The sequence below is a fragment of the Marmota monax genome, unplaced genomic scaffold (genome assembly GCF_021218885.2).
Source record: "Marmota monax isolate L192 unplaced genomic scaffold, Marmota_monax_Labrador192_F-V1.1 WCK01_AAM20220418_F8-fsc00055, whole genome shotgun sequence".
Classification (NCBI taxonomy): domain Eukaryota; kingdom Metazoa; phylum Chordata; class Mammalia; order Rodentia; family Sciuridae; genus Marmota; species Marmota monax.
The window spans coordinates 8,793,451-8,809,285 of record NW_026695205.1 but is presented as its reverse complement, the minus strand read 5'-3'; the positions used below and the strand labels follow the sequence as shown (position 1 = coordinate 8,809,285).

Here is a 15,835-nt window from a genome sequence, read left to right as displayed (position 1 = left end):
AGGACCCAAACTACTGCCTCCTGACCTGCGTGGAGAAATTGGAAGTGGGGTAGACTGCATGGAAGTTGGGACTCAAAGAGTTAACCCACAGGGTTAGTATGTTAATGCTAATTAATATGAGTTTGGACCAATGGCATTAGTACATCTTCCAAGCCCTAATTGGTGTAAGTTTGGACCAAGAGCAGTGACCCAAGAGCCATATAAACCCCCAGCCGCATGCACTCCGAGGGAGCAAAGTTTGTTATCAGTCTTTCTTGCCCACGAGAGTTCTGTTCTTATTCTTTAATAAATCCTATGCTTGTGCTTGCTGGGAAAGAAGCAATTGGGGGAAGCTGTTGGTGTGTGCACATTTCACTATCATTTTAAAGACTGACCCTGGTTACCTTCCTTTAAACTATCCTCACCACAGCTAGCAGCACTGCCAACATTTATTGGCATTTTTTCCCTATAGCATTTAACACCTTCAAATATCATGTATGTTATAATGTTTTTATTACATATCTCTACCAGTAGAATGTATTGTTTAAGGATACATCTAAAGGGACTAGGTGTATGTATATGACATAGTAGATGTCATTGAATATTTGTTAAATGAGTAAATTTTAAAAGCAGAATTAATCCACCAGTTATCAAATGAAAAAGTGGCCATGCCTTAAAGGCAAATTTATTCATTAATTCATCCTTCTTTTTGCCACACACGACAACAGACTGTTAGGATAATCAAAACTGATGAGGCCCTGATGACATGAAGCTTACTTACTAATTTTCTGTCTCCTCAAAGAATGTAAAAAACAACATAATCCCAGAATAATAAGGATTATAAAGACAATATGATAAATAAATATGTTGATAATTATGTACGGAGAGCTAGGGAGTCCTCCTTCAAAGAGAATGGATAATTAAGGCCATCTCCATGAGATGTCAGAGAAAACCAGTCACGTAGAAACCTAGGAGAAAAATATCCCTGGCAGAAAAAATGCATAAAAATTTTGATGGGGGAGGAGATGGGGTTTGGTGAGTTCAAGAAACAACAAGGCCAGTATGACCTGAAGGTGGAGTAAGAAGGGCAGACACAGAGGGTGTGGCCTCCACTGTGGAGGCTCTAAGCCTACCTTGTTGTAGATGGACCCTGAAATGTTCTCTCATATTCCTTTTTTCATCTAGGAAAAGAGCCAATTGCAAGGCGAACCAGTGTCATTGCTAAGAAATTTGAGAAGGCTGCTTTTTAGCTGCTCTACTTTTGTTCAAACAGAAAATGTGCCTTCCTCAGAACATTTTATTTCCATTGGTTAGAAAAATATGGAATGAGCAAGCCTATGCTCACACCTAGTTGTACAAAGCTTTGCTTTTTAGCTACTAATCAGGTTTCAAACAGCCTTTGTAATGAGAAACATTTGGTGAATTCTCTTCACCTGCTTTCTGACACCAAGTAAATTACATAAGATCATTTTAAACTACTAAATAAGATATTTTTTTAAATGCTATATATATAGTTTGTAATGGCCCTAGATGCAGAGAGAGAGAGAAGGGAACTTCTATATAAATCAGACTGGTTCCATTTTTTCTCTGTTTCATATACCAAATGCTGTAGATGCTAAATATGCATGTGAATTTGCATGCATAACAAATTATTATTATTTAGCACTAGCTACAATTTGCAGATCTATTAGCCTCATGAGAAAAGAAATGAGTGAGTACTTTTTGAATATTTGCCCTTGGAGAAAATACTGTGTATGTAGTCAACTGATGCAGATTCAAGAGGCTACAAGCATGAATGTACCTCTGTAACAGAGGTCAAAGCCATGACTACATCAGCAAATGTTAGAAGTCAGCATCCTCTGAAAAAATCGTATTAGGTAGTCATTTCTACTTTTTGCAGTATGTTTGCCTATATTATCACATGTGACTCAGTATTTTTGTTTTATAACCTACTGTTTGAGTCTTTTAATTGGTTAAAGGATATTGTGGTACAGTAAAAGATTCCAAATATACCATTTTCAAGCTTAATTCCAAAGGCCAATCTTTTTATCGTTTAAACTACAATTTTCCAATATGAGAGGGAAAAAGTGAGTCTTTGATTTTATGAGAAATAATCTGTGGTACTGTGCACTTCTGAGATATCTAGATGAATGACATCTGAATGTCACATCGATATGATTACAATTAATATGCAACTAATAAAATCCATAAGGGATATCTTGCCCTAAACAATGTGTCCAGTGATGGAGGAGCGCCACCTAACGTTCAATATGGATGTAAACATATCCTGGTACACACCCATTTTACAAACATTCTAACCCTATACTTATATATTAAATCACATTAATTTTGCAAAGGCCTTAGCCAAGTATCACAATATAAATTATGCCTTTTTAAAAGTTTTATATCATTCATATCCTCGATGTTTTTCATCGATATTTTCAACAAGGAAGTTAAAGCTCTTTAATTCTATATCTACATAAATGCAGAAGAGAACTACTCCTAAGAAATTTAAAACTTTCAAGCATCTTGACCTGCACTGTGGTAGACCAGAAAGAATGCAAATTCTAGGCTAAAGAAGCTCAAATCCAGGGCTAGCAGTATAACCTAGTTGTTTTTAAAAACTGAGATTGTTTCCTGACATGAAGAGAACATGTGTAATAAATTATTACACACTCAGCATTTGATAGGTAATACTAAGAAAAATAGCTTTCTTGTTCTGATTTATAAGCTAATAAGGTTTTTTTGGTTTTAACATATGCCCTCCATTACAGTAGCTTAAAAGTTTTAATGAAAAGATGGCATATAGCAGGTCAACCATTTCATTTCTCTCTAATCCTTTGTATAGAGAAAACCTTTCTTGAAAAATCTTTCTTGATCATTTCCTCCAGTCAGCCTCAAGTAAGTTTAAAGCTTTGCTTTTTAGCCACTGATGAAATTAATCAGGTTTCAAACAGCTCTCACAGATGAGGGACATTTGCTGAATTCTCTTCACTTGCTTTCTGACAGGTAATTTTTATGAAATCTCTAGTAAATTATATAAAAGCATTTTAAACTACTAAAAACAATGATTTTTAAGTCCTATCAAATTATTTTATGAGCATATTCCTTGTGACTTTAAAAAAAGTTTAATATGTTGTGTGTAAAGGGAACTTTTACTTTTTTAACTTTTGGATTCACTTCATCAAGCTCCTTGTACATTCTCCAAAATTCTCTTTTGATTTAAACCTCTTTCCAGGTTACAGATTTTTTGTTTGTATTCATAAGAATTTAGGTAGTCTTTGAAGCAAAGCATTACTGAGAGTCTCCAAGAGCCAACCTAGGATTATACAGGAGAGCAGGAGCAAACCCTCCTCTGAAAGAGCCCTCTCTTCCACACACTGCGGAGTCCTTCCTCTGAGAGCCAGAGGACAGCTTCCACTATATTCTGTCCTTGCTTAACACTCAAACTTAATTTGGTGTTCCTGTGATATGCCTTGATCTATGTGTGAAGGGAACTGAAAGACAAGAAAAAAGTCATAAGGCCATTCCTAGTTTGAAAGCGGAAATGCTAGGAAAAAAGTGGTCATGTTATTATAGAAGCCATTCTCCCTTTGAATATAAAACTTAAATTTTTTTAATTATAAAAAAATATTTATATATCTAAGAAATACAAATATTCGCCTTTTAAATTTTTGGTTATATGCAATAAAATTCAATGTTACTTTAAAATCAAGATGACTGACATAAATGATAGAACTGTACTTGCCCCTAGGTGGAGAAATTTTTAGGTTTTCCACAGCCATATTCCTGAACCTCAGTAAGAAGAAACAGACTGGTTCTGAATGGCCTTACTCTACTTTCACAATTAAATAACTGAATAACAAAATCTCAAGACTAACTGCAATAAAAGTGAAAGTTTCCAACTAATCCATTTAAGTTGAGTAAAAATTCATGGGTCTTAAATGTTAATATCTACTAAGTACAAACCAAGCATGCTTAGCTGCCCTATTCCCCAAAAGTTGTATGAGAGATACTGAAAACTGGCCATCTTTCCTCCTCCCGTACCTTTTCTCTGGCCTTGTATTGCTTCCATTAGAAAAATAAATCTATAAGAAAAATTGAGAAAAAGGTAATTTAATATATAAAAGTTAATTTTTCTATAGCCACAAAACTTGTTAATACTACTACTAACCTCAGATATTTATTTCAGAGACCTGTTTTGGATTTTAATGTCCTTCCATTTTCCTCAACTAACTTCTCATTATGTAGAAATCTAGTTCATATGTAAGTAACATTTTATATGTATAGTACAGTATAGTTTATAAATTATTTTCATATGCATTACCTTATTTGATACTCACAAAATACCCTAAAGGTAATCTGAACATAAAGTATTATTTGATTTTATGGAGGAGAAAATGAATGTGAAGAACATACAATGCGCAGCTCACAAATACTGCAGCAGAACTAGAATAAAGAATGAAAATTTAGATTACTAGCTCTATACAAGTTCCTTCGTGCCTTAACAGGCTGCTTCTTCAAATAGGCAGACAAGAGGGGACTGCATGTTACCTATGAGTAATGTTTAAAGAAAGGCAGCTTTAGCTGCTTCAGTATATATAGACAATAAACTTTTAATTTTAACAATTTATGAGAGAAATACTATAGATAAGCATTTACAATGTCTTTCATCAATACAGCATATAATAATTTAACATTTTCTCAATATTCTGAAAAGTGAGTGGCATTTTTATTTAAAGGTCAAATCTATTGTTATATATATGTATACAACATATAGAAATACCAGTTTAGAGTTTAGCAGAAGGTAGCACCATAGCACAATGTTGCACAGCAAAATCTGGTAAAACATCTGTTAGTAATTTGTCAATATGTATCAAATCCGTAGAAAGGCACATGGACCTTCACCCAGGTATTATCTTTCTAATTTATACTAAGAAAATGACTATGGACATGTATAAAAAGTGCTATTTATGGTATTAACAGAACTAATCAATAAATGGATTGGCTAAAATCAGAGTAAATGAAAGAATAAAATGTACTCCTTAAAATAAATCTGGAAAAATGTACAAGATATAGTAAGTGGAAAATACATGTGTATATGTACATGTGACTGAGATATTTCACCAAACTATTAATAGTGATTGTGTTTGGTTGTGATATTATAGAAGAGATTTTTTCACTTTTATATTTCCAAATCTACAAAAGTGGCAAAATATCTTCCTATATTTCTACAATAGAATAAATTTATTTAAGCATATATATATATATATATATATATATATATATATATATACACACACACACATAAAACATACAGCATATATACTTAACTTGCAGATGTTGGAGTGATGGAAAACAAGGCATAAATTTAGCTATATTGGACAGCCCTAGAGCCATTCCACACACACATGGAGATACATTTTAAAGAATGAAGAAATATGAAGGCACAACACACAAGATGAGTCATCAGAGATAACAACAGCAACTTAATTAGGCAAAGTGTCTTGTATCAGAAAATGGGCATGAATTGAGCAGTACATTTTAATAGCTACTGTTTTTCATATCTAATTAACAGAAAACCTTAAAATATCAATGGATTTTGGAAATGAAGTAGTTTAGACGGTTTGTGCAGCAAAGGGAACACAGAGTTCATTGCAAGGGCTGGAGATATTTCTAGAGAATAATAATCATATGCTAAAGCACCATCAAAAAAGGTACTAGGTGAGAATCCCCACAGAAAACATGATGACCATATAGAAACTTGGATGTACCCTCACCTGGAATATGCAGGTTCACCACAACCTACAGACGATCTTATGAAAAGAGAAAAGGTCAGAAAGGGCAATTATATTATGAAACAGAAATTGAAAAGGGAGAACTTGGGAGTCTTTGATATTCAAAGACAGAAAAATATGTTCCAAAGTTTATAAAATCACAAATGTTATAGATAGAAAAAAAATGACACTGTTAGGCCAAACTAATTTGACTACAATTTAAAGACAGAACCATGGAAAATAAAAAATTTGAGATGGGAAAATATATGAGAATACTACACTTAGAATAAAGGTCAAAATCCTCCCCAAGTCTCATAAACCTCAGTATTCTGGCTGAACCCCTAAGATCTCCACTGCAGTGCTCTCTTCTTCTGGCTTTTCCAGTGTACCTCTGTACTCATCACTGCCTCTGCTTGTGATGGAATGTTTTACATTATCACCTGGCAAACTCTTTTTATTTTTTAAGGGTTCTACAACTGTGTTATACACCCAGCCTTTTTTATTTTATTTTTTTCCAATTTTATTTTGAGGCAGGGTCTCTCACTAAGATGCCCAGACTGGCTTCGAACTTGGGGTCCTCCTGCCTGAGCAGAATAGTTGGTATTACAGGTACACACCATCATACCCAGCAAGATCCTTTATTATCATTGACATCTCAGCTTAAAAATTGCCTCCCTGACTACATCAGCAAAGCTACTTGTTCTTGGCACCAGCCACTATGGCATTATTTGGTTTAATTTTCCTCAGAATGCTTATCACTATATGAAGGGGCCTTATACTATATGAAGGGGCCTCCTTCATTTATTTATTCACATACATTGGTTTTTCTCCTTAACTAATGAAAAAAGGAATATGAAATGTTATATCATCAAGGAGGCTTTCCCTGACCATCCCCAAGTTAGGTCAGATCACTCTATTTCCACCTCCTCATGTAATTTTTCTTTTGCAACCCAACTTACGCTTTATAATTTATTTTCCAGTATCTGTTTTTCACTATAAATTCCATGAAATATGGGCCACTGTGTGCTGTCTTACTAATCAATGTATAGCTACCAATACCTAGAATGAAAAACACTCCATACCCTTTTAAACTTAGGATTAACTGGTGAATAAGAAAAGAATGAGAAACAAAAAGGCATATGCTAAAGCACCATCAAGAAAAGTACTAGGTGAGAATCCCCACAGAAAACATGATGACCATGTAGAAAAAGGAAAGAAAAAAATAAAGAGCTTATTAGGGCGTTATATTGATCATATGCTATTCAGTTTTATGAAGACTACTGGTTTTATTAAAGAATACAATAGACTTAGGACTTTACTCTTAATAAAATACATGCAGAAAATTAATTTTTTAAGTTTCAAATTTGTAATTTAAGCTGTATGCTTTCTAATTCAGTTTCAATAAATTTGGAACTTTAGAACTGCAATTCTTCAAAATTAATAGTTCAAGTATCAAAAGAATTCTGAATGGACACGAAAGAGATGCTGAAGACAAAAACAGAAAGCTATTTAGAAGAAATTTTATAAATAACATTGGAAACTGAAAACACATTCATGGAATAAAATCCTATTCTTTATTTAATAATCATGAAACTGCCTTTGGAAGGTCTGTTAAAACAGCTTTGAGACATTCGTACTTCAAAGGTTTAGACTAACTTTTATGGAATATGGCTGATAGTCTTTAAAGTCCTTCTATATTAACAGTTCATGTGAGATAACAGTATCCAAATAAATGCTATATTTTAGAAACTACATAACATTCCTTGTTAGTCAAATGGGTCTTACAATTGCTTTCTTTATTCTCTTTAAGCATAAAAAAATTGAGGACTCTAATACTAGTGATTCTAACACTAGATATTCTTTATATTATCTAATATATATGAAAGGCATACTATAGTTGCCTGTTTCACAAGACAAAGGTGGTTCTAGAATTTGTGACCAGAACCTAAATCTGATGCTGGAAGCCACAGCTATAACAAACCAAAAGCAGGTTGAAGCTGATCATTTAATTAAATTACAGTGGCCAGAAGCCACAAGAAACCAGCAGAGCAAGAAACCTCCATCATCAGCAGCTCACAGGAAAACTATTAGCCTTGCTGCAAAACAGATGCCAGTAGCAAGGCTGTACACAGAGAAGGACAGCTCTCTCCTCTTCTCAAAAGGCCCACTCTTTCTCAGAAATGACTGATTGCAAATGATACAGAAGAGAGATCTGGATGCAGAAAGAAACTTGAAAATTTTACTCTAGCCAATTTTAGGCTTTCATTAAATTCAAAGTTTTTCCTATGACACAATAAGAGCACCATCACTTGGTAAAAACAAGAATAAGATGAGCCTGTGTGCCTTGATATTTCAAATATTTTGCCTTTTAAAACATATATTATTCAAGATAAAGTAGACTTTATTTTGAATTTCATGGATCATGATTCACAGTAAGAAATATCTTTTACATCATAACCCAATAGACACACCGTGTGTGTGTGTGTGTGTGTGTGTGTGTGAAATTTTTTTAAAAAGTTCATGAAAGTTACCCATACTACATGGCAATAAATATGCTATTTCTACTTTATGTCAGATTTTGTTTTGCTTTGGTTTTTATTTTTCTTGTTTTCACATTACTGGAGTTGACCTCATGGGTACCATACCACTGAGCTATATCACCAGTCTTTATTATTTTATTTTATTTTGAGACAAGTCTCCCTAAATTGCCCCGGCTGGCCTCGTACTTGCAATCTTCCTGCCTCCCAATTTGATGGGATTGCACTGAGTGACACCATTCTCACTTACCTCTTCTTTTTAATACTGGCTATCCACCACAGATTGATTTCAGGGCAGGTCATTGGTCAGAACCCAGTACAAGGAGCACTGCCACCGGGTAGTGTGCAGACATGCACCTGTGGTCCGGCCTCTGCTACCCCTATAAGCCATATCTCTTGCCATTTCCCACCCACTCCCCCACCACGGCCACCCCTATATTGCCTCAGTTTCCATTCTTCTTTTACATTGAGCCATAGTTCCTGAAATGTACCAACTGTTTTTCTACCTCAAGGCTTTTGGTCTTATAGTTAATGCTGCCTGGAGCACTTCCTACAGATCTCTACACTTCATATCACTCAGTCAACATGAAGGTCCCTGCCTCAGAAAGTTCTTTATGAACCACTCACTTGAGAGTTACCACCAGAAACCCCAGCCAGGGCAAGTGGGGGAAGGGTTGGCTGGGAACAAGTATGGAAAGGCAAGACGGCCAGAAGAGGAGCTCACTGCACTTAGCTCTCAGCATTACTTTAAGTCTGAAAGTCAAAATGCAACTAGGCACAAAAACCAGCATTTAGCAATTGTGGCAGACATCTTTTGACTCTGAGATGTGATGACTCCATTCAGCAATCTCCCCAAGCACTTTGCACTCTCGAAGACCATTTTTACCACATATGTTTTTACTTTCAAGTCATTCAGCAAGTATTCGAGTACCTACTATGATCTAAGCCATAGCAGTCAACAAAAGAAACAACCATTCCTCAAAGTTAACAGTTTAGTAAAGGTGACAAATCTATAAAGAAATAAATACAACTACATGTAACAAGTACAATATGAGAAATGTGCACTACATAAAGTAATGACAAAAAAAAAAAAAAAAAGAAGTGTCAATCCTCCTTGCGTAGTGAAAGGCATCACAAAGAGGAGACACCTAACCTGTGTCTGGAAGGATCAACAGGGGTACAGCAAGCAAACAAAGGCACAGGTAGATGGAACAGGAAGTGCAGAATAAGGGGAAGAGGCACACTGCTGGCTTCTTGGTATGTTCAATAAAAGGCCAAAAGCTAAAGTAGTGAATAGGTAAGGAAGAGGCCAGAGAAAACCTCTTATGAGCCTTATCAGACACTTCATATAAGGAACGGATAGTCTAAATTTTTAAAACTCATAAACAGATTGAGTTTTAGAAAATTCCTTCTTGTGAGCAGAGAAAAATAATAGGTTGGCAAATTAGCAGATCAGAGTGTAAAAGATATTATAATAGTCTAGACAAGAAATGAGGAGATACTACAGTAAAATGGGAAGTGGAGATGATGTGAATACGGGAGACACAGAGAAGAACATAAGATAACTAATATTTTATGTATATATGTATTTGTGGTGCTGGGGATTGAACCCTGAGCCTTGTGCATGCTAGGCAAGCTCTCTACCACTAAGTTATACCCCAACCCTCATAATTTTGATTTCTAGTTTCAGTTATAATATACTGGAATCATAATTAACTTGGTGATAATAGGAACAACTAGAAGGAAATTTTACAAGTTTGAATTGTACTAAGTGTGAGGGCCTTTAAGTTGCCAGCATATAAATGTCCAGGAACCATCAGAGTTAGACCTTAGGTCTGTGTTGAAAACTGAAACTTAGTAGGGAAGGAGTTCAGAATGTTCATAATTGAAATGATCTGGGGGTTAAAGAATGCTGAAAGTGAGCAAATACAGGCAAAAAATTGTTCACTCCAATAAAAAAGATAAGAGGGCAAATACAGGTAGTAAAAGATTACTTCAATAAAGAGATAGAGACTCTGAAAAAAAAAAATAAATCCATGAAATGAAAGAGACAATAAACCAAACAAAAAACTCATAGAATGCATCACCAACAGACTAGATCACTTGGAAGACAGACCCTCACACAATGAAAGCAAAAAATATAATTTTGAAAATAAAGTTAACCACACAGTGAAGATGGTAAGAAACCATGAACAGAACATCCAAAAATTATGGGATAACATCAAAAAACCAAATGTAAGATTTATTGGGATAGAGGAAGGCACAGATATTCAAGCCAAAGGAATGCACAATCTCTAGAATGATATAAAAACAGACATTTTTGCAAACACGAAGAATGAATTGGAAAATCAAATACAAGAAGCTTACAGGACACCAAATGTACAAAATTACAACAGATCAAAACCAAGACACATTATAATGAAAATGCAAAGCATAGAGAATAAGGATAGAATTTTAAAGGCTGCAAGAGAGAGGAATCATATTACATATAGTGGAAGACCAATTTGGATCTCAGCAGATTCAACCCAGACCCTCAAAGCCAGGCGATCCTGGAACAACATATACTAAGCTCTGAAAGAAAATGGATGCCAACCACAAGTCTTATATCCAGCAAAATTAAACTTCAGATTTGGTGATGAAATAAAAACCTTCCATGATAAACAAGAATTTACAGCAAGAAAGCCTGGACTACAGAACATTCTTGGCAAAATATTCCATGTGGAGGCAGTGAAAAATAACTATAAAAATCTGCAAAGGGAGAAACTACACTAAAAGAAAGGCCAATCAAAAGAGAAACCAAGTCAAGGTAAAAACCAAAAATAAACCAAAATGACTGGGAATACAAACCATATCTCAATAATAGCCCTTAGCGTCAATGGCCTAAATTCATAAATTAAAAGGCATACACTAGCAGATTGGATTTCAGGAAAAAAAAAAAAAAAAAGACCCAACAATATGCTGCCTTCAAGAGACTCATCTCACAGGAAAAGACTTCCACTGACTGATGGCGAACAGATGGGGAAAAAAATTATCACTCACATAGACCATGTAAACAAGCAGGGGTTTCCATCCTCATATCAGATAAAGTGGACTTCAAACCAAAGTTAGTAAAAAGGTATAAAGAAGGTCATTTCATACTACTTAAGGGAATCATATATCACCAGACATAATAATCATAAATATCTACGCCCCAAACAATGGGGTATCTATGTATATCAAACAAACACTTCTCAACTTCAAGGATCAAATACACTATAACACAATAATACTAGGTGACTTTACACACCTATCTCACTACTGGATAGATCTTCCAAACAAAAATGAAACAAAGAAACTACAGAACTCAATAAAATAATCAATACTTTAGAATTAACAGATGTATATAGAATATTCCATCCATCAACAAGCAAACACACTTTTTTCTCAGCAACATATGGATCCTTGTCCAAAACAGACCATTTGTTATACCACAAAGCAAGTCATAGAAAATACAAAAGAGAGAGAGAGAGAGAGAGAGAGAGAGAGAGAGAGAGATACTACCCTGCATTCTATCAGATTATAATGGAATGAAATTAGAAATCAATGATAAAATTAAAAATAGAACCTCCTCCAACACCTGGACTAAATAATACACTATTGAATGACCCATGGATAAAGAAGGAGAAGACATGAAATAACCAAAATTAGGGCTGAAATCAATGAAATTGACACAAAAGAAACAATTCAAAAAATGGACAAAACAAAAAGCTGGTTCTGTGAAAAAAAAAAATTCATAAACGTTTAGCCACCCTAATGAAAATAAGGAGAGAGAAACTCGAATCACTAAAATTTGTGATGACAAAGGAAATATCATGACAGACACTAGTGAAATACAGAAGACAATTAGAAACCATTTTGCAAATTTATACTACAGTAAAATAGAAAACCTCAAAGACCCTGACAAATTTCTAACTGAACCAGGAAGACATACACAACTTAAACAGATCAATTTCAAGCAAAGAAATAGAAGACACCATCAAAAGCCTACCAACTAAGAAAAACTCCAGGACCAGATGAATTCTAAGCTGAGTTCTACAAGACCTACAAAGAAGAATTAATATCAATACTCCTCAAATTATTCCATGAACTAGAAAAGGAGGGAACCCTTCCAAACTCGTTCTATGAGGCTAGTATCAATCTGATACCAAAAGCAGACAGAGACACATCAAAATATCAGACCAATACCTGCTGAGAGCCACAGCAGAGTCGGAATGGCCCCCGGCATTTTGCCAATAGTATTGGTTGAGAGGCAAGCCATTAAGATGATGCTGGATTGATTCGGTTGTATATTAGACCTTTACTGTCCGCCTCAGCCTGTTACTTTGGAGTTCTCGCGCTACTTTGGAGTTCTCCTGGGGATTCCCAGAGAGTTCCCATTGGTTGGGGAAGTGCGGGAGAAGGGATTTCCGGAAGAGGGATTTCCGGTTGTTGGTTCCTGGAGGACCCACGTGGTGTTCGGGAGAGTTCCTGGGGAGCCTGTGTGGAGTATGCTGGTGGAGTTCAGAAATAAAGTTTGTTCCTGCTTCAGTGGCTCGTGATTTGTGCCCAGCCAGCCTGCGGCAAATACCCTTGATGAACATAGATGCAAAAATTCTCAATAAAATTTTGGCAAATCTCATACAAAAACATATTTGAAAAATAGTACACCATGATCAAGTGGGGTTCATTCCAGGGATGCAAGGTTGGTTCAATGTACAGAAATCAATAAACATAATCCATCACATCAGTGGACTTAAAGATAAGAATCATATGATTATAACAATTGATTCAGAGAAAGCATCTGACAAAATACAGCACTCTTTTATGTTCAAAACACGAGAAAAACAAGGGATAGTAGGAACATACCTCAACATTGTATGCTAAACCCAAAGCCAACATCATCCTAAATGGAGAAAAATTGGAAGCATTCCCTCCAAAAATAGGAACAAGACAGGGATGCCCTCTTTCACCATTTTTATTCAATACAGTCTTTGAAACTCTAGCCAGAACAATTAGACAAATTAATAGGATACAAACGGTACAAGAAGAACTCAAACTATTTGCTGATGACATGATTCCACATTTGGAGGATCTAAAAAAAATCTCACCACAAAACTTCTAGAATTAATAAATGAATTCAGCAAAGTAGCAGGATATAAAATCAAATGCATTTCTATACATCAATGATGAATCTTCTGAAAGAGAAATTAGGAAAACTACCCCATTCACAGTATCCTCAAAAAAAAAAAAAAAAAAAAAAAAAAAAAAACCACTTGGGAATCAATCTATCAAAAGAAGTGAAAGACTTTTACAATGAAAACTACAGAACATTAAAGAAAGAAATTGAAGAAGACCTTAGAAGTTGGAAAGATCTCCCATGCTCCTAGATAGGCAGAATCATTATTGTCAAAATGGCCATATTACCCAAAGCGCTGAACAGAGCCAATGTGATTTTCAATTAAAATTCCAATGTCATTCCTTGTAGAAGCAGAAAAAACAATCATGAAATTCATTTGGAAAAATAAGAGACCCAGAATAGCCAAAAGAATCCTTAGCAAGAAGAGTGAAGCAGGAAGCATCACAATACCACACCTTAAACTATACTGCAAAGCATGGTATTGACACCAAAGCAGACATGTAGAACAATGGTATAGAACAGAAGACACAGAGACAAACTTATATGAATACAGTTATCTCATACTAGGCAAAGGCACCAAAAACATACCTTGGAGAAAAGATAGCCTCTTCAACAAATAGTGCTGGGAGAACTGGAAATCCATATGCAGCAAAATGAAACTAAACCCCTATCTCTCACCTGCACAAAACTCAACTCAAAGTGGATCAAGAACCTAGGTATTAGACCAGAAACCCTATGCCTAATACAAGAAACAGTAGATCCTAAATCCTCATCATATCAGATTAGGCCCCAACTTCCTTAACAAGACTCCTAAAGCACAAGAAATAAAATCAAGAAACAATAAATGGGATGGATTCAAACTAAAAAGCTTCTTCTTGGTAAAAGAAATAAAGAAGTGAAGAGAGAGTCCACATTTTGGAAGCAAATTTTTGCCACATGTATGTCACAGCATTATCTCCAGGATATATAAAGAACTCAAAAAACTTAACACTAAAAAAAAATTAATAAATGGGCCAAGCAGCCGAACAGACACTTCTCATAAGAAATACAATCGATCAACAAATATATGAAAAAATGTTCAACATCTCCAGTAATTAGAGAACTGCAAATGAAAACTACTCTAAGATTTCATCTCACTCTAGTCGGAATGGCAGTTAACAAGAATACAAGCAACAATAAGTGTTGATGAAGATTTGAGGAAAAAGACACACTCTTAGATTGCTGGTATAATTGCAAATTGTTGTAACCATTCTGGAAAGCAGTGTGGAGATTCCTCAGAAAACTGGGAATGGAACCACCATTTGACCCAGTTATCCCACTCCTCAGTTTATACCCTAAAGACTTCAAAACAGCATACTATAGTAACACAGCCACATCAATGTTCATAGCAGCTCAATTCATAGCTAAACTATGCAAGCAACTTAGATGCCCTTCAATAGATGAATGGATTTAGAAACTGTGGTGTATACAAAACAGAATAAAAATCATGGCATTTGCAGGTAAATGGATGGAATTGGAGAATATCATGCTAAGCAAAGAAAGCCAATCCAGAAAACCAAAGGTGGCAGGAAAGATGGTAGAATGAGATGGACATCATTACCATAGGTACATATTCGACTGTACTTTTGGTGCGACTCTACTTTGTGTACAACCAGAGAAATAACAAGTTGTGCTGCAATTGTGAACAATGAATTGAAATGCATTCTGTTGTCATGTGTAACAAATTAGAATATATATATATATATATATATATATATATATATATATATATATATATATATATATATATGTTTTAAATGCACACAGGAACCCCATTCCTGCTCATTCTCAGGAGCTTTCCAAATGATTCCTAGACACACCTAGAAGGTGGTGGGCTGACTAGGAAAGTGAAGGGCACGTGCACCCGTTGGGTGGGTGGGGGGGGCCTTCTTGGCCTGGGAGCCGCGCCACCCGGGAGCGCAAGCTGCATCTAGGGGCCGTCAGAGTCACGCAGCTCACCGGGTGCGGAAAGCCCTGGCACCGGCGCCCTGCTGGGAGCGCCTCCCCTCGCCCTTCACTGCGCGCAGAGACCCTGCGCAGGGCCGCGGTCGGATTCGGGGCACAGCCCGCGGGGCGAAGGTGCCGGGCCGGCTGGGGACGCTGCCAAACGCGACCCTGGAGCCATTCTTCTGGCTTCCCCGCACTCACCATGGCTACAGGATCTCAGGACGAAAACCGGCCGTGGCGACAGGAACACAGCATCACCAAGGCCGCCAACCGGTTACTCCGGGGACAGAGCCCCGCCCATCTGGGCCCCGCGCTGGAAGCACGGAGTCCTCAGTTCCGCCCAAGCAGCGGGTGGGCCTGCCCCTTCAGGTGTCGCCAAGGCAACGAACGCGCCTTCTTCT

At 36.2% G+C, this 15,835-nt stretch overlaps 1 protein-coding gene across 1 annotated transcript in view; it reads right to left on the bottom strand.

Moving 5' to 3' along the window:
• Positions 1-15,835, bottom strand: part of Nme7 (NME/NM23 family member 7) — a 190,074-nt gene extending 174,239 nt beyond the window's left edge. The window contains exon 1 of the mRNA XM_046430225.2: positions 15,636-15,835. Within this exon, the coding sequence (XP_046286181.1) occupies positions 15,636-15,638 (3 nt within the window). The 5' untranslated portion in view covers positions 15,639-15,835. The remainder of the gene's footprint in view (positions 1-15,635) is intronic.